The sequence below is a fragment of the Dasypus novemcinctus genome, chromosome 3 (assembly GCF_030445035.2).
Source record: "Dasypus novemcinctus isolate mDasNov1 chromosome 3, mDasNov1.1.hap2, whole genome shotgun sequence".
Lineage (NCBI taxonomy): Eukaryota > Metazoa > Chordata > Mammalia > Cingulata > Dasypodidae > Dasypus > Dasypus novemcinctus.
Window position 1 is genome coordinate 140455960 of NC_080675.1, and position 25485 is coordinate 140481444.

The 25485-nt window shown below is 45.9% G+C and overlaps 1 protein-coding gene across 11 annotated transcripts in view; it reads right to left on the reverse strand.

Annotated features, from left to right (window-relative positions):
* MEGF11 (multiple EGF like domains 11) overlaps positions 1-25485 on the reverse strand; it is a 345568-nt gene that overhangs the window by 22572 nt on the left and 297511 nt on the right. For all 11 annotated transcript variants that reach the window (XR_011648443.1, XR_011648442.1, XM_071214251.1 and 8 more), the window contains exons 11-15: positions 21013-21133; positions 19961-20124; positions 18819-18921; positions 6631-6777; positions 6183-6317 (exon numbers count right to left, since the gene is read on the reverse strand). Coding sequence is in view for 9 of the 11 variants with exons in the window: in XM_071214251.1 (XP_071070352.1) it covers positions 6183-6317; positions 6631-6777; positions 18819-18921; positions 19961-20124; positions 21013-21133 (670 nt within the window). In the remaining 2 variants the exon portion in view is untranslated. The remainder of the gene's footprint in view (positions 1-6182; positions 6318-6630; positions 6778-18818; positions 18922-19960; positions 20125-21012; positions 21134-25485) is intronic.

Here is a 25485-nt window from a genome sequence, read left to right on the forward strand (position 1 = left end):
TCTGCTGAAAATGGCTGAGCTCAGAATGTTTCTTCTGGGCTACAGGCCTTGTCTGGGCAGTGACTGTGGCTCTGGTTCTTCACTGTGTCTGAGTGCCCAGCATATACTCAGGGAATGTTCTAGAATGGCCAAGGTAGGCCCCAGGAGCAGCAACCACCCAAAGGGCCAGCCCTTCAAGCTCCCGTCAGTTCAACACAGTACCCTCAAAGCCCAGTTCCAGCCAGTCCTCCACCCCCCAAGGAAGCCACTCCTTGAATCCCTGAGGCCCTTGGTTGGCTGATCCCCACCAAAGATCACGGGAAATTGTTGGTTCTTAAAGAGAAGTGGCTTGCCCAGAGCCCAGGACTCTCACACCTTGGGCTGGCACCCTGTCCTTTATACCAGTGTTGCATATTGCCAGCCCCCTCTGCAGGCAGATTTTGGGTGCCCAGTTCCTAGGGTCTATCTGTGTCTACTCTCAGGCTCCCACACATGATTAGTGGTTGGGACAAATAAGAAAGGCAGCATGCTGTGTCAGATTCTCCAGTCCAAAGTCTTGGATTTGGGTCCTAGTCTTGTTTATGTATTCAACAAATTGCACTTAATATGCACTGGCACTGTTCAAAGTGCTTCACAAATATTACTTCACCTGACCCTAATATACTCATTATTATATATTTACATTATTATTCTCTGTTACTAGTCTATGTTATAGATGAAGAAATTGAGACCTGGAGAGGTTAAGTTACTTGACTAAGGTCAGAAAGCTAGGAAGTTCTGCCAATTGCTGGCTAAGTACCCTTGAGCAAACCACTTCACCCCTCTCAGGGTCTGTTTCCTCATCATTGGAATGAGGATGGTGACTCTTGCCCAGTGGCCTTGGGCCACAGGATTACCAGGCAGCTCTGGGCAGGCTGGCTGATGAGGGACCCTGTGCTTCCCCAGCAAAGACCTTAGTCCCTTCCTGGACAAGTCCATTGCTAGGAAGATGACACATCTCACTTGTTTGCAGCTTGGGCTCCAACTGCTTTGGCTTCATTAAAAGCAGGTGGCCCACTTTCCTCTTCTCTGCATCTGGGGAGGTGCTTGATTTTAGGAAACCCATTCCCAGCCCTGGCCTGCTGTGGGGAAGAGGGAGCTTCTCCACCTACCCCATCCCTAAATCCAACTCTTAGCTTCTCCAACAAGACAGCTTTATCTTTGAAGTCTTTCTCACACATGCAAGGCCAACAAATTCACCCACAGAGCTGCTAATGCAATCACTCTAATACAGTAATTGGTCGACTTCTTAGCTGAATCAAGAGCTAGGCAAAGATAGGGGCGGTGGAGAGAAGGGGGGCTGGTGAAAAGAAAATATCTGGTTATATTTAATCTATGTTTAATGATTCTGCATAAGCAGTGTCTGTAATTTGTAAGTCGCTAGAAAGCTGGTCATTAGAAAGTGTCAGTTCAATTTTTTACAAGGTTTGAGACTTAACCAGGGCAGTTGCCATTAATAGCAAACTCTATTAGATCTATATGTGGAAAATACTCATTAGCCCAGCGAGTTATAAATCAGACATTGCAGGATCTGAGAGTTCCTCCTCGGGCTGCTTGGGTCCTAATTTAGACCCAGCCCATCTGTATTGATGGCTGGGTCTCTGATGCTTAATAAGTAAACCTCAACGTGTCAGGTTATGATTAAACTGTCCTAGGAGGGCTGCAAGCAAATGAAACTGTCACATATGTTTCCCTGGGGCCCAAACTTCTCATGACCTCAAAGCATCATGGAGTAAACTTTCTACTCATACATATTAATGGCCCACACACTTAGAAAAATAGCCCAGCTAAGGGCTGATTATTCATCAGAAGAATGGGATCTAGATAAGATGGTGGAGTGAGACACTTCAGGGCTCTGTCCCCTTACAAAAACTGAATAACCAGCAAGAACTGGCAGAAACATCTTTTTAAAAACTCCAGAAAAACAGTTAAAGGACTGCAGTAACAGGATGAGGGTCTAATCAAGAAAAAGGCCACTTAAAAGTTGTAGGATCTTAGTGCCCTGGCTGGTCCCTCCCTCACCCCCTCACCAGCTCAGTGCAGAGCAGGCCCATGCTCCTAAGTGCAGGTTCCTGGTCCCAGTTTCAGAAGCTGCAGTGTAAGCCTCGTGCAATCCTGGAAGCAATCTGGTGGTGGCCTGAGGGACTCACTGTCCCAGAACTTGCCCTGTATGTTGAAGACAGCTCACAGAGCTCTTCCACAGAAGTGACTGCCTGGCGCAAGGGATTGCTGGCTGTAGGACATATAATATGGTGCCCCAATCTGTGAGGAAACAGTTTCCTAGGGAAGAGGGTCACTTGTGTCCCTGTAGATGAGGAACTCCTAGAGCCACATATGCATGACCAAGACAAGAGGCAGGACCAGGGAGGCCCCTATGCTTTGGCCTGGAGCTATTGCCCAAAGTCACTGTTCATATAAGCCCTGAAGGGGAACACAGGTCAATCTTCAAATGCAAGGTAAGGTCTTTTTTTCTGTTTCATTTATTTTTTTCTCTTTCTTTCTTTCTTTCTTTCTTTTGTTAGCTCCTAGCATTTAAGAAAGCTCTGTCATAATACTAGCTGGATACAACCTTAAGGAACAGATGCCTCAGAGTCAGATTCCAGAGATAACACACTAATATCAAAATGCTTAAGTTTCAACCAAAGATTACAAAACATGAAGAAACAGGAAGTGATGACCCAGGCAAAGGAGAAGATAAAAGCATTAGAAACCATCAATGAAGAGGATCAGACCTAGGATATATCAGCCAAAGACTTTTAAAAAACGGTCCTAGGGAAGGGGTGTAGCTCAGTGGTTGAGTGCCTGCTTCCCACATACAAGGTCCTGGGTTCAATCCCCAGTACCTCCTGGAAAAAAAAAAAAGGTCCTAAATATGCTCAAAGAGCTAAAGAAAATTTTAGACAAAGAACTAAAGGAAATCAGGAAAATGATAGATGAACATAAACTATCAACAGAGAAGGAAATTATGAAAAGGAACCAAATAGAACTGAAGACCATAGTTACAAAAATAAAAAATTCCCTAGGGGGCTTCAACAGCAGATTGGAGCTGGCAGAAGAAACAATCAGTGAACTCGAACATAAGGTCATTGAAATCTTCCAGTCTGAGGAACAGAAAGAGGAAAGAAGGAAGAAAAGTGAACTGAGCCCGAGGAACCTGTGGGACACCATCAAGAGTATGACTATACACACTGTGCCATGTTATAATCAAACTGTAGATGCCAAAGATAGAGACTTCTGAAAGCCACAAGCGAGAAGCAGCATCTCATATACAAGGGAGCCTCAGTAAGATTAAGTGCTGGATCCTCATCAGAAACCATGGAGGCAAGGAGGCAGTGGGATGACATATTTAAAATGCTGAAAGCAAAAAATTGCCAACCAAGAATTTGATATCTAGCAAAACTGTCTTTCATAAATGAGGGAGGGATTAAGACATTCCCAGATAAACAAAAGCTGAGGGAGTTCGTCAGCACGAGACTGGCCCTACAAGAGACAGTAAAGAATGTTCTGTGGTTGAAGGAAAGGACAATAGACAACAAATGGAAGCTGCATGAAGAAGTAATTATTTCCAGTGAGGACAATGGCATACCCAAATATAAATGCCAGTAGTATTGTATTTTTGGTTTGTAATGCCTCTTTTTCCTTCCTATAGGATTTAAAGGGCAAATGTATAAAATGTAATGATATATCAATGGCTTTGTACTCATAATATATAAATATGTAATTTGTAATGAGCTACATAAAAGTGAGGGGGATGGAGGAATATAGGAACATAGTTTATATATGCTATTGAGGTTGTTAAGTTGGTATCAAAGCAAACAAGGCTGTTATGAGGGAAATGGATTTGGCCCAGTGGTTAGGGCGTCCGTCTACCACATGGGAGGTCTGTGGTTCAAACCCCGGGCCTCCTTGACCTGAGTGGAGCCAGCCCATGCGCAGTGCTGATGCATGCAGGGAGTGCCGTGCCACGCAGGGGTGTCCCCCGCGTAGGGGAGCCCCACACGCAAGGAGTGCACCCCGTAAGGAGAGCCACCTAGCATGAAAGAAAGTGCAGCCTGCCCAGGAATGGTGCTGCACACACAGAGAGCTGACACACAAGATGACGCAACAAAAAGAAACACAGATTCCCGTGCCACTGACAACAACAGAAGCGGACAAAGAAGAAAGACGCAGCAAATAGACATAGAGAACAGACAACCAGGACAGGGACGGGGACTGGGGTGGGGGGAATAAATAAATAAAATAAATCTTTAAAAAAAGACTGTTACGATTTTGGATTTGAAATTTAAGCCCCATGATAACCACAAAGAAAATATCAGAAAATATGCAAATCATGGAGATGGACGGTAGAGTACAGATTTCTAGGGGTGGGGGGCAGGGGCAATGAGGACTTAATATAAATCAGTGTAGAGTTTCAGTTTGGGGTAAAGGGATAGTGCTGAGGATACCACAACATTGTGAATGTGATTAATTTCACAGAATTACCAGTATGCTTGGGAGGTATTGGAATGGGAAGATTTATGTTATGTATGTTTTCACACTAAAAAAAAAAAAAGTAAGAAAAATAAACTAGAGATAATGACAAAGCAATACATGATACTGGATGGGAACTAAAAATGAAGGAGAAAAGGCTCAAAAGGATATTATTGGGACATTAGAAAAAACTGGAATATAGACTGTAAGCTTTATATCAATGTTAAATTTCTTGAACTTGATAGCTATTCTTAAGGTGATTACACAAATGAATATCCTTGTTCTTAGGAAATGTACATGGAAATTTTATGTGCTTAAGGATTATGATGTGTGCAACCTATTCTCAAATGTACGGAAATTAGAAAGAAAAGAAAAGAAAGAGGAAGATGGAAAATGTGGCAAAATGTTAAAATTGGTGGATCTGGGTATCTGGGCAGGGTCGAGGCATGTTAGAGTTCTCTAAATTGAGTTTGTATTATTTTTGCAACTGTCCTGTAAATTTGAAGTTATTTTAAAATAAAAAGTTAAACACACACACACACACAAAAGAAGAATGGATCTCCCTGGGAGATAGTGAGCTCTCAGTCAATAGAAATAGTTAAGCAGAAGCACAGATGACCTTGAAGTTGCTTGTAGCCCTAAGCTCACCTTGCTCTAAGATCCCATAGTACTTTGCTCCTAATGGGCTAGAGTGCAACTTCAGCAACCTTGTGTCCAAAGTTGTTCCAGAGATCCCAACCTACCCTCTCAGCCCCCTCTCCTGTCCCCAGCCACAACGTTCTTCAGCCTTTCCCTGCTGCTGGACAATAGCATGTCACACCTTTGTGCTTTGCCAAGTTTGTTTCCTCTACCTGGAATGCTTTCTTCCTTCTCTGCCCTTCAGGCTAAGGCCCAGCTGCACATTCCGTGGAGCCTTGCCCCAAATTCATACTGCCTTTGCCCAAGTAAGCCAGGGCTGGTAGATAAGCAGTGATGCGCTGGAGCCAGCTCCTGCCATCTTTCTGATTGTTAAATATTTAGGAACTTTGTGAATGGTTGTTAAACCATTGGTAATTTGAAATCACGGAAGTCTGCAAATACTACAAATCACAGCTGTTTGTTCCCAGAGAGCTGTTTAGCAGCACACCAAATGCAAATAATCTTTGTTTCCCTTCTCAACTTCTGTTGAGGACAGCAGTTGGGGTTGGGGTTGTGAAGGATTCTGAGGTTGAGACTGGAAAGGGGCTTGGAAGATTAGTGGTGTTTGCCTGAGTTGGAGGGGAGGGCTGGGAAGTTATCACTTCCGGCCAAAGCCGGAACTATCTCCTGAGCTCCCATAGCATTTTCTATTTTCACCACTTAGCACTCAGCAGAAACCACTTGGTGTCACTTCTTATGAAGTTCTTCCCTATGTTTATTTCATTTTTCATAATTTCTGCATGGACTGAGTCAGAATTTGTTTCTCAGCTCTGCCACTTGCTAGTTGCAAGGCCACAGGCAAGGGATTTAACCTCTTGGAGCATTTTTCTTTAGCTGCATAGTAGTTTTGTCTCACTCCATGTTGTGCCCTCTTCTCAGGTAGGCCCAAACCCCAATGAGGCAAGGAGCTGCTTCCACAAACAGAGTTTGATGAGAATCCCAAATCCCTTCCCTCCCTGCTTCTTCCCAAACACGACCCATACCCTCCTCCTGGTGCTTCCCACTGGAGACAGTACCTTGGTTGCAAAGAGCTCCGGAGAATCCAGGGAGGCACTCACAGATGCCGCTGACGTGGTGGCAGGGCCCACTGCTGTGTACGCAGAGGGGGCATGGCTCGGCACAGCTGAAGCCATAGAACCCCGGGGGGCAGACTGAAAGGCAGATGGTGGTCAGCAGCCCACCCACTCAGCCTGGCCACCCCTCGGGGCTGCACGGGGAGCCACACCCTCCCCACACCATCGCGGACCCATTCCTTTGTGCAGAGAGGATTTGTGGTCTGGTGGAGCTGAGCCCTGAGCTTGGGAACAGAACAGCCAAGGCAAGGGAGAGGGGACTGGAGGGAGGGAAGTGCTGGGGGGGGGGGGGGGGGTGCGGCTGACCCCAGGTGCTCTCATGGCCAGGACTAGTTCCATCTGGGACGAGGTGGGGAGGATGAGGTCTGTGGGGTGGGGGGCTCAGTCTTACTTCTCTGGCATAACGGTCCCCGGAAACCAGGGGCACACTCGCAGCTCCCATCCTCCGGGGAGCACGAGCCTCCGTTCTCGCAGTTGCAGGAGACAGAGCAGTTGGGACCCCATCGACCAGGTGGACACGGGCTGTCACAGCGGATGCCTGGGGACCAGACGCAGACTCAGGTCAGTGGGCAGAGGGGTGAGGCAAAGGAAGGCTGATGGGAAGTGGGCATGATGCGTATGAAGTAAGCACAGGACATCTGAGAGTATGGAGGTGAAACCCAGCCGAGGTTTGGCAGGTCAAGGAGGGCTTCCTGGAAGAGGTGATACCCAAACTGATTCCTAAGGGCTGAGGGGGGATTGAGACAAATCCTAAGGGACAAGGAAACTATGTGTAAAAGGCAGAAGGAAGGAGAATCATACCTTGAAAGAAATGGAAAATGATGCAGTATTGTTGAACCATAAAGTACAAAATGGGATATGGCAAGAGAAGATTGTGGGAATAAGAAGGGACTCAATCGTGAAGGGCTTCCTTTGTCTTTGACATCTTAGCTGGATCCAAGGTCAGGCTAGAAACTAACTAGAGGGCAAATGAGTGCTCTCGTAGAGGGCTGCATAAACAGGGGGTGAGGTACATGTCCACCCATGACAGCCAAGAGCCGTGGGTCCTGCCTGGGTCCACGCCTAAACAGCCAGGGCAGAGGTGGCAGTTTTCAAGAGCTCAGTAGGTGGCTGGGACCTCCATTGTAGGCATTTCAGATTCTTTCGCCTATAGCCCTCAGTACAACATGTATTTTATACCACGTGTACATGCATACGTACAAAAGAAACCAACTCTTTGCAAAATGACACTTTCTGGCACTATGTGTGATGCATTCTGATATTTTCTAAGCCCTATGATGTGTTCTATTTTCATTTTTTTAAAAAAATCTAGTTGTGACCCAACTACTTGCTTTAATGACCCTCAGTTGACAAACAGGCCTGTGGGGGGTAATGGATGGAATTTCTCAATCAGAAAGAGAATCAGGGCCTTTGGGGTGATTATAACCCCAAGGCTAAGAAGGAATTTTAAAAGACTGACTGCCCCAGTTCCAGGGTGGGGTCTCCTCCCAGGTGGAAAGCTTCTGGTCTGACTTGTGCCAGGTGAATGGAGCGTGTGTGCCCAGGAGATCCACTTGGCTTTGGTTGGAGAATATCAGAGCTCAGAGAGGAGCAGAATTAGTTTTTAAAAAATCATGTCTGCCTTGTTATATAAGGGCTAGGACTGTGGGAAAGAGAAAGAAAGGGGAGGAAGACACTCAGGCCCGGTTAACGGTGTGGGAAGAGAGCAGCGGGACCAATTTAGAGGCAGGCTGGAATTGTGCAAGCCACCTGGGCTGCAGGGAGAGAGGGAAGCGTGGGAGGAAACTGGAGGGAGGCAGAGCGGGGGAGGGGAGCACCGCAGGCTGTAGTCGCCTTCCAGTCCCGCTGTCAGACAGGACGGAGTGCGGCCCTCCCTGGGATGTTTCAATTTTGCAGCAGGGTAGGGGCTTTGATGCCACTCTCTGGGAAGTGAGGCTTCTATGTGGACAGGGGGCCTTCTCCTCAGGGAGGGGGATCATTTCCCAGTGGGAATCTGGTGGCCACATTTTACCTCTCAATGGAGAGCTCCTCTAGCAGAGTTTCAGGTTCACAAGAAGTTACCCCTGGACAAGCAACACCGAATAACTGCAGAGGACTCTCAGGAAGCTGTTTTCAGTTTTGGATACATGTTCCACTTTCCCCTCTTGTACACACATCAAAAGCCATGAATCGCCTCAAGGAATTCTTTAGCCTGTTGTTGATAATGCCCAGTGCCAAGGAACATTGCTGCTCCTTGGGAGGTACATTGAACTAGGGCAGAGCTTCACTATTTGGTAAGGGGCTCCCAATCACACTTGTGCATCAAGCAGTTTGCAAGCTGACCAAGTCCCATGTGTCACACATACACACAGCTCTTTCCTAAAACTATATGTAGATATTATTGTGATTAATAAAACATAATGCATGTAAAAGTATCACTGACTACATGGCAGCTTGTTGCAATTGTGGTTTGCCCCAGTCAGAGGATTTTAAACAAATAGTTACTCTCGTGTATGGGATCTTCAGGTCAAAAGGGATTTCTCACAGTTGAATGGAGATAAAATGGTTCCCCTTAGAGGCCCTTCCCCTCCTTACCCCTAGAAAATCCCCCTGCTTTATTTTTCAAGATCCTCATACTTCTATATTGGAGGATAAACCTGGGCTAAGGATCTACATATTGTGTCCTAGTTCATGCCTTTTCCATCAGACCTAAGAACCAGCTGGAGGTGGGAGTGTGGAGAGAGGACGTAAAGACTAAAGGAAGTAGAGGAGGGAAGTAAAAGAAGGAGAGGAGACAGAGACAGCAAAAGACAGAGGGAGGAGGAGATAATAAACAGGGCATGGGGAAAAAGAAATGTGTGTAAGGAGACAGGAAGGTTTTCTGTAAAACTCACTTTAAGGTTAAGGAGATGCCATGATCTCTTTGTATTTCTGCATGTTTGACCTATTAATTTATTGACACTGTTATGTCCCAGACTTCAGAGCCAATGAGGTTTCAAACTACAGGACTGGCAGAATCAAAATGTGCTAGTAGTCCTTCTACACCCTCCCTGTCCAAGGAGCTGCCAAAATCCCGCTCTTTCCCTCCTCATGGCAGTTCGCCTGGGCTCGAATAGGGTCTGCTAGGAGAAGAGAAAGGGCCAGTCCAGCTTGGACATCTGCCAAAGGTCTGAAAGGAAAAACTGGGATAGTGCAAGAGGGCTTTGAAAATTGGGCTGTCCAGCCCCCTGCCTCCAGAAGGCAAGGCAATTGGGGCAGCCCAATCCTCACCTCTAAGAGGGTTGGCTGTGCCCCCAAGTCCTGATTGTGCTATTGCTGGTCATGAAGCCAGCAGCAACTCAGCAGCCCACATCCTTCAGGACCCTTTTAGAGTCCTCCTTTTCCAGGAAGCCTTCCTGGACTGTCTGGTAAGGAATATGAGCATCTATTTGATAGTCATTCGTATGTAGCTTTGTCCCTTGCTGCTCCCTGTTTTGTATGTGTTCTACCTAAGAGTCATCTCTCCCCTGCCAGTAATTTGAAGACAAGGACCATGTCTTACTGACACTTTTGACCTTGTTTATTTGGGTGCATCTCAAGTATAGGGATGCCACCTTGGTCATTGTTGCATCTCTGGCACCCATCACAGTGTCTGGCAGTGTCTGGTACTCAGGGCCTGTTGCTATTATTGAATTTAGACATTAACTCCTGGGTCTAGCACATGGCAACTGCCAAATTAAGACTTGGTGATTGTGTGAGTCAATAAATGCTAGTTGAATGAATAAATGGCTTCCCTGAAAATACAGGCCTCTGTCTCCCACCTTATTGCCACTAATGTCCTAAGACCTTGGGCAATTCAATTTCCCTAGTTTGTAACATGAAGAGATGGAACTATACAATCTTTAAGGTCTTCTCCACCTCAAAGGGAAAAACTATGTATAATTATAAGCCAAGCTCTTTCAATGTATTTCACTAAACATTTAATGAGCACCTACTATGTGCAGGGCAAGATGAATAATACATGATACCAGTGGTAAGAAGCCCATGGCAGCCCAGAGAGCAGGTGAAAAACAGCAGAGTAGGAAGTTTTATAAATCACTCCCTCCACTAGAAAAATGAAAGTGGTGGGAAAAAGCCTGGAATCAACTAGGTGGTAAACCTAGAACCAGAATGGACATTTAGAACAACTGAAGCCAGAGGAAGCAAGGGGCTGCTGAGAGTTCAGGTTTTGTATGTGAAAGCATGAACCAGTGACTGGCCCCCAGGGCTCAGCCCTGCAACAGTGGCTGGGGAAACAGCTGCAGCTGTGGCAATGCAGCCCAGGTTCTGGGAGTGGTCTGCAGGGCCCAGGGCTGGCAAAATAAATGTCCTCTTTTAAAAGAATTGATTGAAAAATATTCTGGAGGAAGCACAGTCTCTGAAATTACTAATCAAAGACCTTAGGACAATGCTAATTAACAGGATCAATGAACTAAAGGAATACATGGACAAAGAACTAACAGAAATAAGGAAAACAATACATGCATAAATGAGAATTTCAATAATGAGACAGAAATGATAAAGAAGAACAAAATGGAAATTCTGGAACTCAAAAGTACAATAACTGAAGTGAAAAATTCAATTAGAGGGGTTAAAGAGCATATTGGAGGAAGCAAGAAGAAAGGATCAGCAAACCTGAAAATGATTGAACTGTCCAGTTGAGAGGCAGAAAGAAAATAGAATTAAAAAAAATGAACAGTCTGAGGATGTGGACACCATCAAGTGTACCAATATATGCATAAAAGGAGTTCCAGAAGGGGAAGAGAGAGATAAAGGGCCAGAAAAAGATATTAGAAGAAATAACAGCAGAAAACTTCCCAAATCTGAAGAAAGGTATGAATATACAAGTGCAAGATGCTCAAGGAATGCCAAGCAGAATGAACCCAAATAGATCTATACTGAGACACATTATGCTCAAACTGTCCAATGCCAAGGACAAAATCTTAAAAACAGTAAGAAAAGTGATATGTCACATATAAAGGATCCTTAAGAAGATTAACATCCAATTTCTCAACAGATACCATGGAGACCAGAAGGCAATAGGAGGACATGATTAAAGTGCTGAAAGAATAAAAACTATTTCTCAGGGATAATATACATGGTGAAGTTGTCTTCAAAAATGAAGGAGAAATTAAGACATTTCTGGACAAATAAAACTGAGGGAGTTCATTCACTATTAGACCTGCCTTACAGGAAATGCTAAAGGGAATTCTCCATGTTGAAAGAAAAGGACACTAGACAGTATCTGATGCTGGATGAAGAATAAAGATCCCCAGTGTAACAATATAGGTAAATATATATGCCAATATTATTTCATTTTTCATTTGTAATGCTTTCTTTTACCTCTTATAAAGTTGAGAATTCAAGTACATAAAAAATAAGTGTAACTCTTTGTTACAGGAAACGCAATGCAATTTATGACATCAATGACCTAAAAGAGAGGGATGGAGGGATTTAGGTTCTGTGCATTTGTAGGCCATTGAAATCAAGTTGGAATCAACAAAACCTAAACTGTAATAGATTTGGGATGCTAAATGTAATCTCCAGGGAAACCATAAGAAAATATTTTGAGGAAAGGATAAGTGATTGAAAATGGCTCATTATAGAAGATTAAGCAAAAAGGAAGGCAGTAATGGAGAAAAAGAAGGACAAAAAAGGTATAAGACTTACAAAATAATTAGAAAAATGGCAGAAGTAAATCTTGCCTTCTTAGTAATTTCCTTAAATATGAACAGACTAAACTTTCCAATCAAAAGGCAGAGATTGCTAGAATTGGTAAAGAAACATGACCCAGCTATATGCTGTTTATAAGAGCTCCATCTTGGATCTCAGATACAAACAGGTTGAAAGTGAAAGGATAGAAAAATATTTCACGCAAATAGTAATCAAAAGAGAGCAGGGGTGGTTATATTAATATTAGACAAAATAGGCTTTAAGTAAAAAACTTTTACAAAAAACAAAGAAGAACATTATAAATCAACAAACAGGTCAATTCAACAAGTAGATTTAACAATTATATGCATCTAACAGCAGAGTGCTAAAATATATGAAACAAATATTGACATAACTGAAGGGGGAAATAGTTTTACAATAATAATTGGATATTCCAATATACCATTTTCAACATTGGGTAGAATATCTAAACAGATGATCAGTAAGAAAATAGAAGACTTGAACAATATGATGAACCAACTAGATCTAACTAATATAGAATACTTCATCCAATAATGACAGAATACATATTCTTTTCAAGTGCATAAGAATCATTCTTTAGGCTATACCATATGTTAGGGCACAAGAGGAGTCCCAATAAATTAAAAATATTGAGATCATAAAAAATAACTTCTCTGACAACAATGAATTGAAGCTAAAAATCAATAATGGAAGGAAAACTGGAAATTTTACAAATATGTGGAAATTAAACAGCACACTGTTAAACAATCCATGAGTTAAAGAAGAAATTACAAAGAAAATGAGAAAATACTTAGAGACAAATGAAAGAAAAAAAAGATACAACATTTGAAAACTTATGGGATGCAGCAAAGGAAGTGCTCAGAGGAAATTTATAGCCATGAATTCCTATATTAAAAAAGAAGAAATATCTCTAAATAACCTAATTTTATATCTTGAAGAACTAAAATACAAGAGCAAAGTAAACCCAACGTCACAAAAGACAGGAAATAATAAAGATTAGGATGGAGGAGCGAATGTGGCTCAAGTGGTTGAGTGCCTGCTTCCCACATAGGAGGTTCTGGGTTCGGTTCCTGGTGCCTCCTAAGAAAACAATAAAAACAAACAAGCAAACAAATGGAAAAACAAGCAAACAAACAAAAACAACCAATTCAGGGGAGCTAATGTAGCTCAGTGGTGGAGTGCTGGTTTCCCACATACAATGTCCCAGATTCATTCCCCAACCCTGCTACCTGAAAAAAAAAAAAGTTGACTCTTTGAAAAAAAAATCAATGAAATTGACAAACCTTAGCTAGACTGACAAAAAAAGGGAAAAGATAGAAATAAAATAAGAAAGGAAAATGGTGATATCACTACTGGCCTTATGAAATAAAAAGGATTATAAGAGAATTCTATGAACAATTGTTTGTCAATGATTTAGATAATCTAGTAGAAATGGAGAAATTCCTAGAAATACATCCATTACCTAAACTGACTCAAGAAGAAATAGAAAACATTAATAAGCCTATGAAAAGTGGAGATTGACTCAATAATAAAAAACCTACCAAAGACCAGATGAGATGAATTTACTGGTGAATTCTATGAAATACTTAAAGAAGAATTAATACCAAACCTTCTCAAACTCTTCCAGTGAATTCAAGAGGAGGTAATACTTCCTAATTCATGCTATGAAACCAGCATTATTGTGATACCAAAGCCTGATAAAGACATCATAAGAAAATAAAGTTACAGACCAATATCCCTTATGAAAGCAGATGTAAAAATCCTTAACAGAAATACAAACTCATTAAAAAGTGTATACACTATGACCAAGTGTGAATCATCCCAGGAATGCAAGGGTGGTTCAATATATAAAACTCAATCAATGTAATATACTACATAAATACAATGAAGGGATCAGGAGCAAATGTGACCCACGTGATTAGCTTCTGCCTCCCACATGGGAGGTCCTGGGTTCGGTTCCTGGTCCCTCCTAAAAAAACAAATGACAAGCAAAACAAATGAAAAAACTAACTCAGGGAAGTCGATGTGGCTCAGTAGTTGGGTGCTGGCTTCCCACATATGAGGTACTGGGTTCAAGCCCCAGCCCTTGGTACCTCAAAAAAAAAAATTATTAAAATAAATAGAATGTAAGGGAAAAACCCACGTGATTACCTCAACTGATGAAATCCAGCATCCTTTCTTGATTAAAACACTTTAAAAAGTAGGAATAGAAGGGAACTTTTTCAACATGATAAAGGCCATTTATGAAAAACCACAGCTAATACCATACTCAATGGCAAAAGATTTAAAACAATCCCTCTAAGATCAGGAATGAGACAAGGATGCCTGCCTTCAGCACTGCTATTCAATATTGTATTAGAAGTTCTTGCCAGAGCAATTAGGAAGAAATTAAATAAAACCTATCTGAATTGGAAGGAAAGAAGTAAAACTATCTCTGTTAACAGATGACATGATCTTTTATAAAGAAAATGGAAAGAAATCCACAAGAAAACTGTTAGAGCTAATAAATGAATTCAGCAAAATGGCAGGGTACAAGGTACATACACACACAACAATTGTGTTCCTATACATTAGCAATGAACAATCCAAAGAGGAAATTAAGAAAACAATTCCATATACAATAGCATCTAGAAGAATAAAATATTTAGGAATAAATGTAATTAGGGATACAAAAGACTTGTATACTGAAAACAATAAAACACTACTAAAAGAAGTAAATGGCAAGACATCATGGGATGTCTTGGATTGGAAGAGTTAACTTTGTTAATATATCAGTATTACCCAAAGCAATATACAATTCAAATTAATCACTATTAAAATTCCAGCAGCCTTTTTGCAGAAATGGAAAAACTGATACTCAAATTTATTTGAAAGTGCAAAGGGTCCTGAATGGCCAAAACAAAGCTGAAAAATAACGGGGTTGGAGGACTCACTTAACTTTATTTTAAAATTATATTGCCAAGTGACAGTAATCAAAACAGTGTACAGGAGTGGGTGTAGCTCAGTGATTAAGCATGTTCTTTGCATGTACAAGATCCTGGGTTCAATCCCCAGTATTTCCCGCCCCCTCTACCCACCCCTCCAAAAAAAAAAACCCAGTGTGGTACTGGTACAAAGAAAGATGAATAGATCAGTGAACATAATTGCAAGTCCAGAAATTGACCCATTTATCTATGGCCAACTGATTTCTCACAAAGGTGCTAAGTACATGCAGTAGGGAAAGAATGGTCTTAACAAACTATGTTGGGAAAACTAGATATCCACATGCAAAGGAATGAAGTTAGACTTATCTTACACCAGACCCAAAAATCAACTCAAAATAGCTTAAGGGCCTAAATATAAGAGCTAAAATTATAAAACTCTTGGAAGATAACATAGGGACAAATCTTCATGTCCTGGATTAGGCAATGTCTTTTGAAATATGACACCAAAACATGAATTAAAAAAAGAAAAAAATTTAGATAAATTTGATTTCACCTAAATTAAAAACTTTTGTGCATCAAAGGATATCAAGAAAATAAAACGACAACCTACAGAGTGGGAGAAAATAGTTTTAAATCATGTATTAGATAAGGGTTTAATGTACAGAGTATATAAAGAAGCCCTACAACTCAATAACAAAATGACAACAACCCAATTTAAAAATTGGCAAAGAACTGAATAAATAAGAGGCCAATAAATACACGAAAAGGTGCTCTACATCATTAGGGAAATGCAAAATTAATGCTACAATGAGGTACCCCTTCACACCCACAAGGAAGGTTTTGTTTTGTTTTTTTTTTCAAAGCAAAATATCAAGTACTGGAGAGGATATGGAGAAATTGGAACTCTAGGGCATTGTTTGTGGGAATGCAAAATGGTATAGCCATTGTGGAAAGCAATATGGCAGTTCTTCAAAAAGTTAAATATAGAATTACCATTTGATCTGGCAATCCCACTTCTAGGTATATACCCAAAGAGAGAGAAAACAAGGTCACAAACAGATACTTGCACACCAGTGTTTATAGCAGCATTATTCACAATAGCTGAAAGCTGGAAACAACCCAAATGTCCTTCAATAAAATGAATGTGCAAACAAAATGTGGTACATACACACAACGGAATATTATTCAGCCATAAGTAAAAGCAAAGTTATTGACACGTGCTGCATCATGAAAGAACCTTGAAAATATTATGCTTGGTGAACCAAGCAAGACACATGGGGACAAAAATTGTATATCACTTATAAGAGATGACTAAAAAATAGCAAATTTGCAGAGATAGAAAGCAGATTAGAGGTTACCAGGAGAGGGGGAATGGGGAGTGTTGGTAAAAATTTTAAAAATTATGCTCAATGAAATAAACCATACACAAAAGGGCAAATATTGCATGATTAATATTTTGACAAATACCTAGTATGAAAAAAATGCCTTAAGACAGAAAGTACATTAAGGGTTATCAGGGGCTGGAAGGAGGAGGGGAAAAAATGCAGAAACCTGTGGCTTATTGATGGGAAAAGACACGCGTGAGCAATGTGCCAGAGGCTAAGGCAGAGACAGATTTCTTGGGAAGGGGTGGCTGGGAACACAGGGAAAGACTCAGTGTGTGGAAAAGAGGCTCCGGCCTGAACCTGGATCTCCCTGCCATTCCTTCTCAACTCCTTCTGCATGACAAACCTCAGGACATCAATCACACCGTTGAAATGACTTTGGGACCATGTTGAGGGAAATGAGCTTTAGAACAGCAGAGGCCTTGCTGAAAGGTTGTCCATCAAGACAGAATTTTTAAGTACCAGATGACATTAAAATCTTGATATTAAGGGGAAAAAATTAAAATAGATTTCCATTTGGCTCCAGCTAGAGTCTAGAAGGCCCATGACCAGGATGAAGCCTTGTTCTGTACCGAGGGAGAGGAGCCAGGCAGGGGGAGCTGGGGGGGAGATGCTAAAAGGAAGCAATGTCTCTGGCCCTTGACTGCTCAGAAACTTTGTGGTTGTGGAAAACAGAGGCTGCATAGCAACGTGGTGTGAATTATTTATCTGAGAACCCACACTGCCAGAAACAGCTGTATTCCCCTTCTCCTTGCCGTCCACTACGTCCGGACTGTCTAGCCACATGTAATTATGAAGCACTTCCTATAGGCGTGCTGTACATCTACTGAGGGCTTGTTATGCGTCAGCACTGTTAACATTTTATGGGTATTAACTCATTTCAACGTCAAAACAATACTGTAATTGTCAGGATTATTTTCTGCATTTTATGGATGGAGAGCTGGGCCCTGGGAGGTTAAGGGACTTGCCTGGGTCACAAACACAGGCAGAGTCGCTCCAGCTCCCATACTTCTAACCACCGCGCGCCAGGGGCTACGTGGTGGTCCAGGCAGATGTGGTTCCTGCCCTCATGGGGCTGAGGGTCAAGGTGGGGACGCAATCTTAAACAACGAGTCACTGCAATCTGAGTTTAATAACAATTGTAGTAAGTGCTACAAAAGAAAAGGTGTAGGGTATTATGAGAATGAATAAAAGGCAGCTACTACAGCTATGGCGTCTTGGCCAGGGGTGGAGAGGGGAATGTAGCAGAATGAAAGCGTCTTCTCAGAGGAAGTGACATTTAAGTTGAAACCTGATGGATGAGAAGGTGCTGATCAGGTGATCTGGGAAGCAGGAGTGGCTTCTGCAGAGGCCCAGAGTCAGGACGGTGGTTGGATCCCCCAGAACTGCACTGTGGCTGGAGTACAGTGAATGCACAGACAGGGGCGTGAGAGAGGGGGACGGACCAGCTCACTCGGGGCCCTGGGCCGCAGTGACGACTTGGGATTTACAGAAGACCCATGGAAAGCCTTCGAGGGACTCTGGGTGGGATCTGAAATGAACAAATCTGGGTTTTGAAAAGTTTGCTTTCCACCACATGCAAAATGGATGCAGCCGGGCAGGGTGGAGGCCTGGAGACCAACGAGGAGGCCAAGGCAGGGCCAAACGAGAAGTGGGGCTGCGTGCGTTAGGATGGGGCAGTGGGGATGGAGAGAACTGGGTGGATTCGCCAGGTAGTTAGGAGGTAGGCTGGACAGGCCAGAGGCAAAGGACCAGGATTCTGAGCCAGAGCTGAAGGAGAAATTTCCCTGGCACCAACTCCCCCCGTATTCTCTGCAAACACAGGCTGAGCTGGTACACGACCACCACATACCAGGCTTTGTGTGGCTTTTTTCACAGGCGTGTCTCCAGCTCCTAGAACAGGGCCTGCACATAATAGGTATTCAATACGTATTTGTTCAGTTGAATTGAATGGAATGGAATTGAATGGAAGGAGGAACTGAGGCCCAGAGGAGACAAAGGGAAAGGTGTGTATTTAAGGAGAAGTAGGGAGAAAAAGAGCGGGAAAAGAGCAGGTGAAGGAGGGAGAGAAAGAGCAGTGGAGAGGTAGGAGAAGGAAGCGGTCGTGGCTCAACTACCATCTACCATATGGAGGGTCCGGCATTCGATCCCCAGGGCCTCCTGACTCATGTGGTAAGCTGGCCCATGCGCAATGCTGCTGTGCGCAAGGAGCACCAGGCCACATGGGGGCAACCCTGCGTAGGGGTGCCCCACATGCAAGGCGTGCGCCCCGCAAGGAGAGCCGCCCCGCGTGAAAAAAAAAAAAAGTCTGCCCAGGAGTGCGCCACACCATGGAGAGCTGACGCAGCAAGATGACCCAACAAAGAAAGAGATGCAGTTTCCCAGTGCCACCAGATAATGCAAGCGGATGCAGAAGAACACACAGCGAATGGACAGGGAGCAGACAACGGGGTGGGGGGAGGGGAGCAATGGAGAGAAATAAATAAAGTAAGCTTTGAAAAAAGAGAGAGAGAGAGGTAGGAAAATTCCAAGAACCCATTTCAGAGAGATCTGGATGGTGGCAGAGCAGAGAGGGTTACCTGTCCAGCCAGCCAGGCAGCAGCAGTGGCCTGTGATGGGATCACAGCCATCAGCGTGGCTGCAGTCACAGCGCTCACTGCAGTTCAGCCCGAACGTGCCATCCTACAGAGAGCAGGGAGAGAGAGAAATGATCAGACTTGGATTCCCAGAGGTTCTAACCTGTCTGCAGGATCTTGATGCCAAAACTGAGCCCTGGCCCCACAGGGAGGCAGGGAGGCAGGGGCTGAGACCAAAGGAGGCACCTTATGGATAATAACTGGGGTTAGTTCAGCCATGAAGCCAATCCAAAAATTCTTTGGCTGCATTAACAGGAGTACGGGATTTGGAGGGAGGGAAGTGACAGTCCTGTCCTACTTCTTGATAGTCAAGCTTAGAGGACTGTAACGACCATCAATTAAAATTGCAAATAAAAATGCAGTTTGTAAACCATAGCACTTCATTCGCATGTGAGGAATGACTATGATTTATTCTTTGTTTCTGGCAAAGAAGGTGGGTGGTGAGCATTTGCTGTGTGCTTATTAAATATCAAGAGCCTTATGTTCATTATCTCAATCCCAGGTAACACAGGCTGTGGCAAAGTCAGAATTTGAACCCAGGACTTGAAAGCCCATGCTCATTCAACTATACTACATCAACTGGTTTAATGTATTTGTATCTTAGATTAAGATCCAGCAATTAAGCCTGGGTGGTTATTGCTGGGTGGTGCTTGGTTTAGTCCCACCACACACTGATCATAAATTATAGACTGTTGGAAATAGAAGGAAGCTTAGACATCAAGGAATGGCAACTCTGATGGATTAGTAAGGACTGCCCTGTAGAGCTGTGTTGAGAAGGATTCTGAAGCTGCATTTGAGCTCAGGTAAAGTACTAGAGTCAAATGAATGATGTTTACCAAAAGTAGTGAAGAGAAAGTGATGCCATATTTGCCAAGTATTTGCTGTGTCATAAATGAGAAGGCTGATGTCTAAAGTGGGGAAGTGGCCTCAGAGTGGTTAGAGCTAGGGCTGGGACCTGAATTCAAGTGTCCCACCACCCAGTCCAGACACATAACCATAGCTAAAGGGCCTGAAGGGAGGCTGGGCCCACCCTGTCCCTCCTCACGTCTGCTCCTGCCTGCTCACTCCCCGCCCTTGGCACTCACCAGGCAGGGTAGTTCGCAGGTGTCTCCCAGCCAGCCGGGGCTGCAGGAGCAGGAGCCATCTGCGGGGCTGCAGGCGGCCCCATTGGCACAGGTGCAGCTCTCATTGCAGTTCAGGCCCCACGTTCCACTGGGACATGGCAGGGCGCAATCAAGGCCCTGCCATCCTGACGGGAGGGAAAGGCAGGGCTGTCTGTCACCTCTCCACCCAGGACCACGCAGCTTTCTACCCACTCTCCCCAGCCCTTACATGGCATCTCACCCAAGCCACTGCTTCTCAGACCCCTGGGTGAGAATCCATATCCACCTAGAGTTGGCTCAGAGTGCCTGGAACCCAGGTCTCCTGCTTCCCCGTTCTCACTGTTTTCCTTGCAGGGGGTGACCCCACCTGGGACTGGGAAGCAGCTGAGCACTCACCCTGTCCAGGGCGAATGCAGGTAGCTTGGCTCAGGGCCTTTGTGTGCAGGACAGGCTGACTTCACATCCCGAGGCAAGTCATTTGCCTGTTTGCCCTCAGATCCATCCCCCCTTCCCCTGCTCTGCTCCTTGTCACAGGGGCTGACCCCACAGGCTCTATACGCCAGGCTCCTCCTTCAGCTGCCTCCCAGATGTGTTTACGTGGCAGAGCCTCAAGGGTGGGAGCAGGGCAGAAGCCAGGTATCCCCTGTCTTTCCCTGCCTTGGGCAGAACCTCTGGTGCTGAGTCCCGTCTGTGCTCTAGTGCCCTCTCTGTCATCACAGATCCTTGGGTGGCCCTCACTCCCAGGCTCTGGAAACTCTAGGAGTGGTAGCAGCTTCTCGCACGGTTGCTACTCTCTGGGTTGCTTACCTCCCCTTGTGTGCTCCTTCAGCAGTTCTAACACCACTGTAACTAATCCCCCCTCTTAAATTCCTGCTGTTGAGGTCCCTGGACTGGGTTCTGTTCCCTTGACTGGATGCCAACTACTAACATAGGCTCCCTGGCCCGGCCCTGTGAGTGGGTGGAGTAGCCTCATCCCAGGGCCCTGGGCAGTGTACACACACGTGGGGGGTGGAGGTGGAAAGAGGGCACCTTACCTTCCTTGCAAGTGCAGGCGCCGTCTACTGGGGAGCAGGTGCCACCATTGCTACAGCTGCAGATGGACGAGCAGTTGGGGCCGTAGGTCCCTGCTGCACAAGGAATTGCACAGACCTCGCCCTGGAAAGGAAGAGAGTGAGCTTTGGGTCGGAGGTTTTCCCCGTGCTGGCTGGCTGGGGTCGGCAAAATAATGGCCTCCCCAAAGATGTCCACAGCCTAATAATCCCCGGGACTTAGGAATATGTTACCTCATGTGGCCAAAGGAACTTTGCAAATGAGATTAAGAACATTGAGATGTCTAGATTATTTTGGATTATTCGGATGGGCCTCATCTAATCACACGTGTCCTTGGAAGGGAAAGACGACGAAAGCAGATAGGTCAGAGAGAACACAGCATGAGGCGTCTACCCACCGGCGCTGACTGTGAAGAAGGAAAGCAGCTGCAAGCCAAGGGAGTCAGTGGCCTCTAGAAACTGGGGAGAGCCTTCATCTTACAGACAGTAAGAAAACGGGGACACTGGCCTACAACCACAGGGAACTGAGTTCTGACAACACCCCGAACGAAGAGAAAACAGATTCTCCCATGGGGCCCCCAGAAAGGAGCACAGCCTTCTGCACCTTGTAGTGCGATGAGACCCACACCAGACTTCTGATCTACAAAACTGTAAAATAAGAGATTTGTGTTTTAAGCTTGTGGTAACTTGTTACAGAAGCAATGAAAACCTAATGCAGTGTCCCTCACCAGATTGGGGAAGTTTGGGGGAGAGGGGCTGAATTTAGGGGGGCAGCTCAGGTCTCCAGATCAAAGCTCCAGGGTGGGCCAAAACCCCCAGGAACTTGACCCCAGAGCCTGTGTTAGGTCACAGAAGCACAGAACTCGACCCTTTGCCCCCAATCTTATTTGATTCTCACCAACAACCCCAAAACCCAGACAATATCATCCTATCCCTAGTCACCTGAACATCGGCGATAAATAACAATTAGCACTAGCTAATGCTTATTGTGCGCTTTTTCAACATCATGCACCGTGCACGCATCATCACATCCAATCCTCCCAACCCTCTTACGGGATAGAAACGATTGCCTGGACATTAGTCCCACTTGATAGATAAGAAAACTGAGGCATGGAGAAAGTAGGTGACTTGCGAGCTACGATGTCTCTTTAAACCCAGGCTGGCTGCTGGTGTCCCAAGCTGGCCTCCCTGGAAAGCCTTCTCTGCGATGGAGCTTAGCACGCCTTGGGGACAAGCCCTACAAAGGCAAGGGAAGCAGGACTGGCCAGAGCGAGAGGCTGGCCTGAAGTCAGTTGCAACCAAGGCCTCAACTGACTTGCCAGGGAGCTCTGGAGCTGGGGTGGCTTAGAGTTGTGCCACCTGGGGAGCAGGCAGGGGAGGCCCTTGCACCTGGCCCCCCCATCACGGATATCTGCTACTCCCAGGAGGGGCCTGACTTCGGGTGGGTGGGCTCCCTCTCTTCCACTGAAGGCTATTACTGCAGAGCACCTCGGCTGGGAAAGACTTCCCTCGCTGCGGCGGGAGGCACGAGCGCCTCCGTCCTGAAGGGTGAGCCTGGGGGGCACGCGACAGTGGCCACGCCCCCAGGCCTCCCTGGGTGTGGCTATAGCTCCAGGGAGGAGGCGAGAGTGGGGGCCCGTCACCAGGGATGGGGGCTTCGGGGGCCTTGCGGGGCAGGAGCACTCGGTTAATCAGAGAAGCGTGGGGTGAAGGCAGTCGAGGAGGGGACGGTGTGGGCAAGGGTGCAGAGGAGTCGGAGAGCCGGGAGAGCTGGGAAATTTTCGGGGTAGCTGAAGGCAGGAATATGTGTAGAGAGGTAGGAAGAGGAGCTTTAAAGGGGGTGGGGAATCTTGAAAGCCAAGTGAGGGGTTCAGGCTTTCTTCCCTGAGCACCCCAGGACATCCGCTTAGGAATCGCCCCCTTCCCCACTCAGGAATCCATTTTGGGGCAATCTGCTCATCCCGGTGTCCACTGGATGCGAAATTCCCTCTCTCTCCCCTTAGGGGGCAGCTGGTCTGCAGTGCCTCCAACCAGCTTCTCAGCTCTTAGACCTAAGCTTATTGTGGGGATCCTGATGCAGAGAAGAGCTTGGGCCAAGACCAGAGCTCGTCTGGGCCCCTGAGCTGTGTGACGCTGGACAGGTTGCTGCCCCCTCTCTGAGCCTCAGTTCCAGCCTCTGTAAAAAAGATGAGCCTGGCATAGAAGCGCTCCCCTCTCTACCGAAGGACCCCACGCAGCTGGCCTCTCCATTTAGGCCACAGCAAGACCTGAGGGTAGGGGCCCTTGAAAGGAAGGAGGCCCTCTCCAGCCTTGGCCTGCTTCTCTGGCACCTGAGCACGCAGGACCAGGGAGGAGGGCGAGGGCAGGCCAGGGCCCTTCACCAGCACGCCCCGTGGTTCCCACGCGTTCCTCGGCCAGTCCCTGGAGGCAGCCTGTCAACTTCCCCATTACCCAGAAAACGCCAATTTCTCCGAGACTATAAATAACCCATAAGAAGGTACTTGGGCTCGCAGTGTCGGGGCCCCTGTGCCAATCATGGCACAGCCAGGCTTCTCTCAGCATGGGCTTGCTTTCATAAGGCCACACCTTTCTCCCAGGGTCCTTGTTAGGGTCCCCAGCCCTGGTTCCCCGGGAGGCTGTGGGGTTGCTGATAGGGCTCAGAGAGGACGCCCACCCTGGCCCTGCTCCAGGGGGCCAGATGCACCCAGCGGGAAAGACCGGCTCCCCAGAGTGCTGCGCCAGCGCACCCCTTCCCCCAGGGAAGCCTGCGCAGGGATGCCGACTGTCAGTTCGGGCTCACAGGAGCCCGGGAGGCTGCCAGGCAGAGAGAATTTTCTGCTTGCAGAGAAGGAAACGACGACTCAGGGGCAGTGACTTGTACTAGTTGGCAGTGAGAGCGAAGGAGAAAGAACCAGATCTCCCTTCCAGGGAGGCAGCAGAGCAGGGTGGAAAGACGACTGCATCTAGTGCCATCCTGCTTCCACCACTGACTGCGTGACCTTGGGTAAGTGATTAACCTCTCTGCGCCTCAGTTCCCAAATCTGCAAAATGGGAATAATAATGTTCCCACCTCATAGGATTAAGAGACTAAATGAGTTATCTTATATCACACAGAGCAGTGCTTGGCAAGTAGAAAGAATGCTAAAAGGGAAGCGGACATGGCTCAACTGATAGAGCGTCCATCTATCATATGGAGGGTCCAGGGTTCGATTCCCAGGGCCTCCTGACCCATGTGGTGAGCTGGCCCAATTGCAAGGAGTGCGCCCCACAAGGACAGCTGCCTTGTGTGAAAAAAGCACAGCCTGCCCAGGAGTGGTGCTGCACACATGGAGAAGTGACGTAGTATGATGAAGCAGCAAAAAAGAGACGCGGTTTCCCGGTGCTGCCGGATAATGCAAATGGATGCAGAAGAGCACACAGCAAATGGACACAGAGAGCAGACAATGGGCAGGGAGTGAGGTGGGGGGAGGAAGGGGGGGGGAGAAATAAAAAATACATCTTAAAAAAAAAAAGGATGTTAAAAGATGTTTTACTCTAAGTAAACTGCATCTGTTATGAAAAGAGTACACAAAACCCTTTAAGATTTAAGCAGAAAGCAGCTCTGGTGGAGGGCTCCATCCCTCACTCAACAAATTCTGGGCCCAGTGTAGGAAAGGGGGTTCTCACAGAGGACAGGAATCAAGATTCCATGCTCCCAGGCTCAACTTCCCGCCACCTCCTCCGGACTGGCTCCTGGGTTCCCCTCCTCACAGCAGAAGCTTGCCCGAACGTCTACTACCACACACCAAAGGCACACTCCGGGGGACGAATCGCCACTTACTGAGTGGCTGCTGTGTGCCAGGCATGTTCCAAACACCTTGCACATGTCAGCTCCTAACAACAAAACCTGGGAAGCAGACATGGTTCTACTGCCTGCAACTGAAAGCAGGAGGATTGCATCTAGCACCCATCTGGAATCTAAGCCCCCTCTTGACATAGATGTGGAGTGGACACAATCATTCTAAGGTCCACAGGATGGAGGAATAGAGTATGGATTAGAGTGGACTTACTGATACTCTATTCATGAACTATTATGATTAGTAATCGAAGAAAATGTGGCATAGGTGTGGAGAAAGCGGCCATGGTGGCTGCTGGGGGTAGGGAGTGGGAGGAAGAGATGTGATGTGGGGGGGCATTTGGGACTTGGAGTTGTCCTGGGTGGTGCTGCAGGGACAGTTACCGGACATTATATATCCTCCCATGGCCCACTGGAGGGAACGTGGGAGAGTGTGGGCTATGGTGTGGACCATTGACCATGAGGTGCAGCGGTGCTCAGAGATGTATTCACCAAGTGCAATGAATGTCTCATGATGATGGAGGAGGTTGTTGCTATGGGGGGAGGAGTGGGGTGAGGGGGGTGGGGGGTATATGGGGCCTCATATTTTTTGAATGTAATATTTAAAAAAATAAAGAAAAATA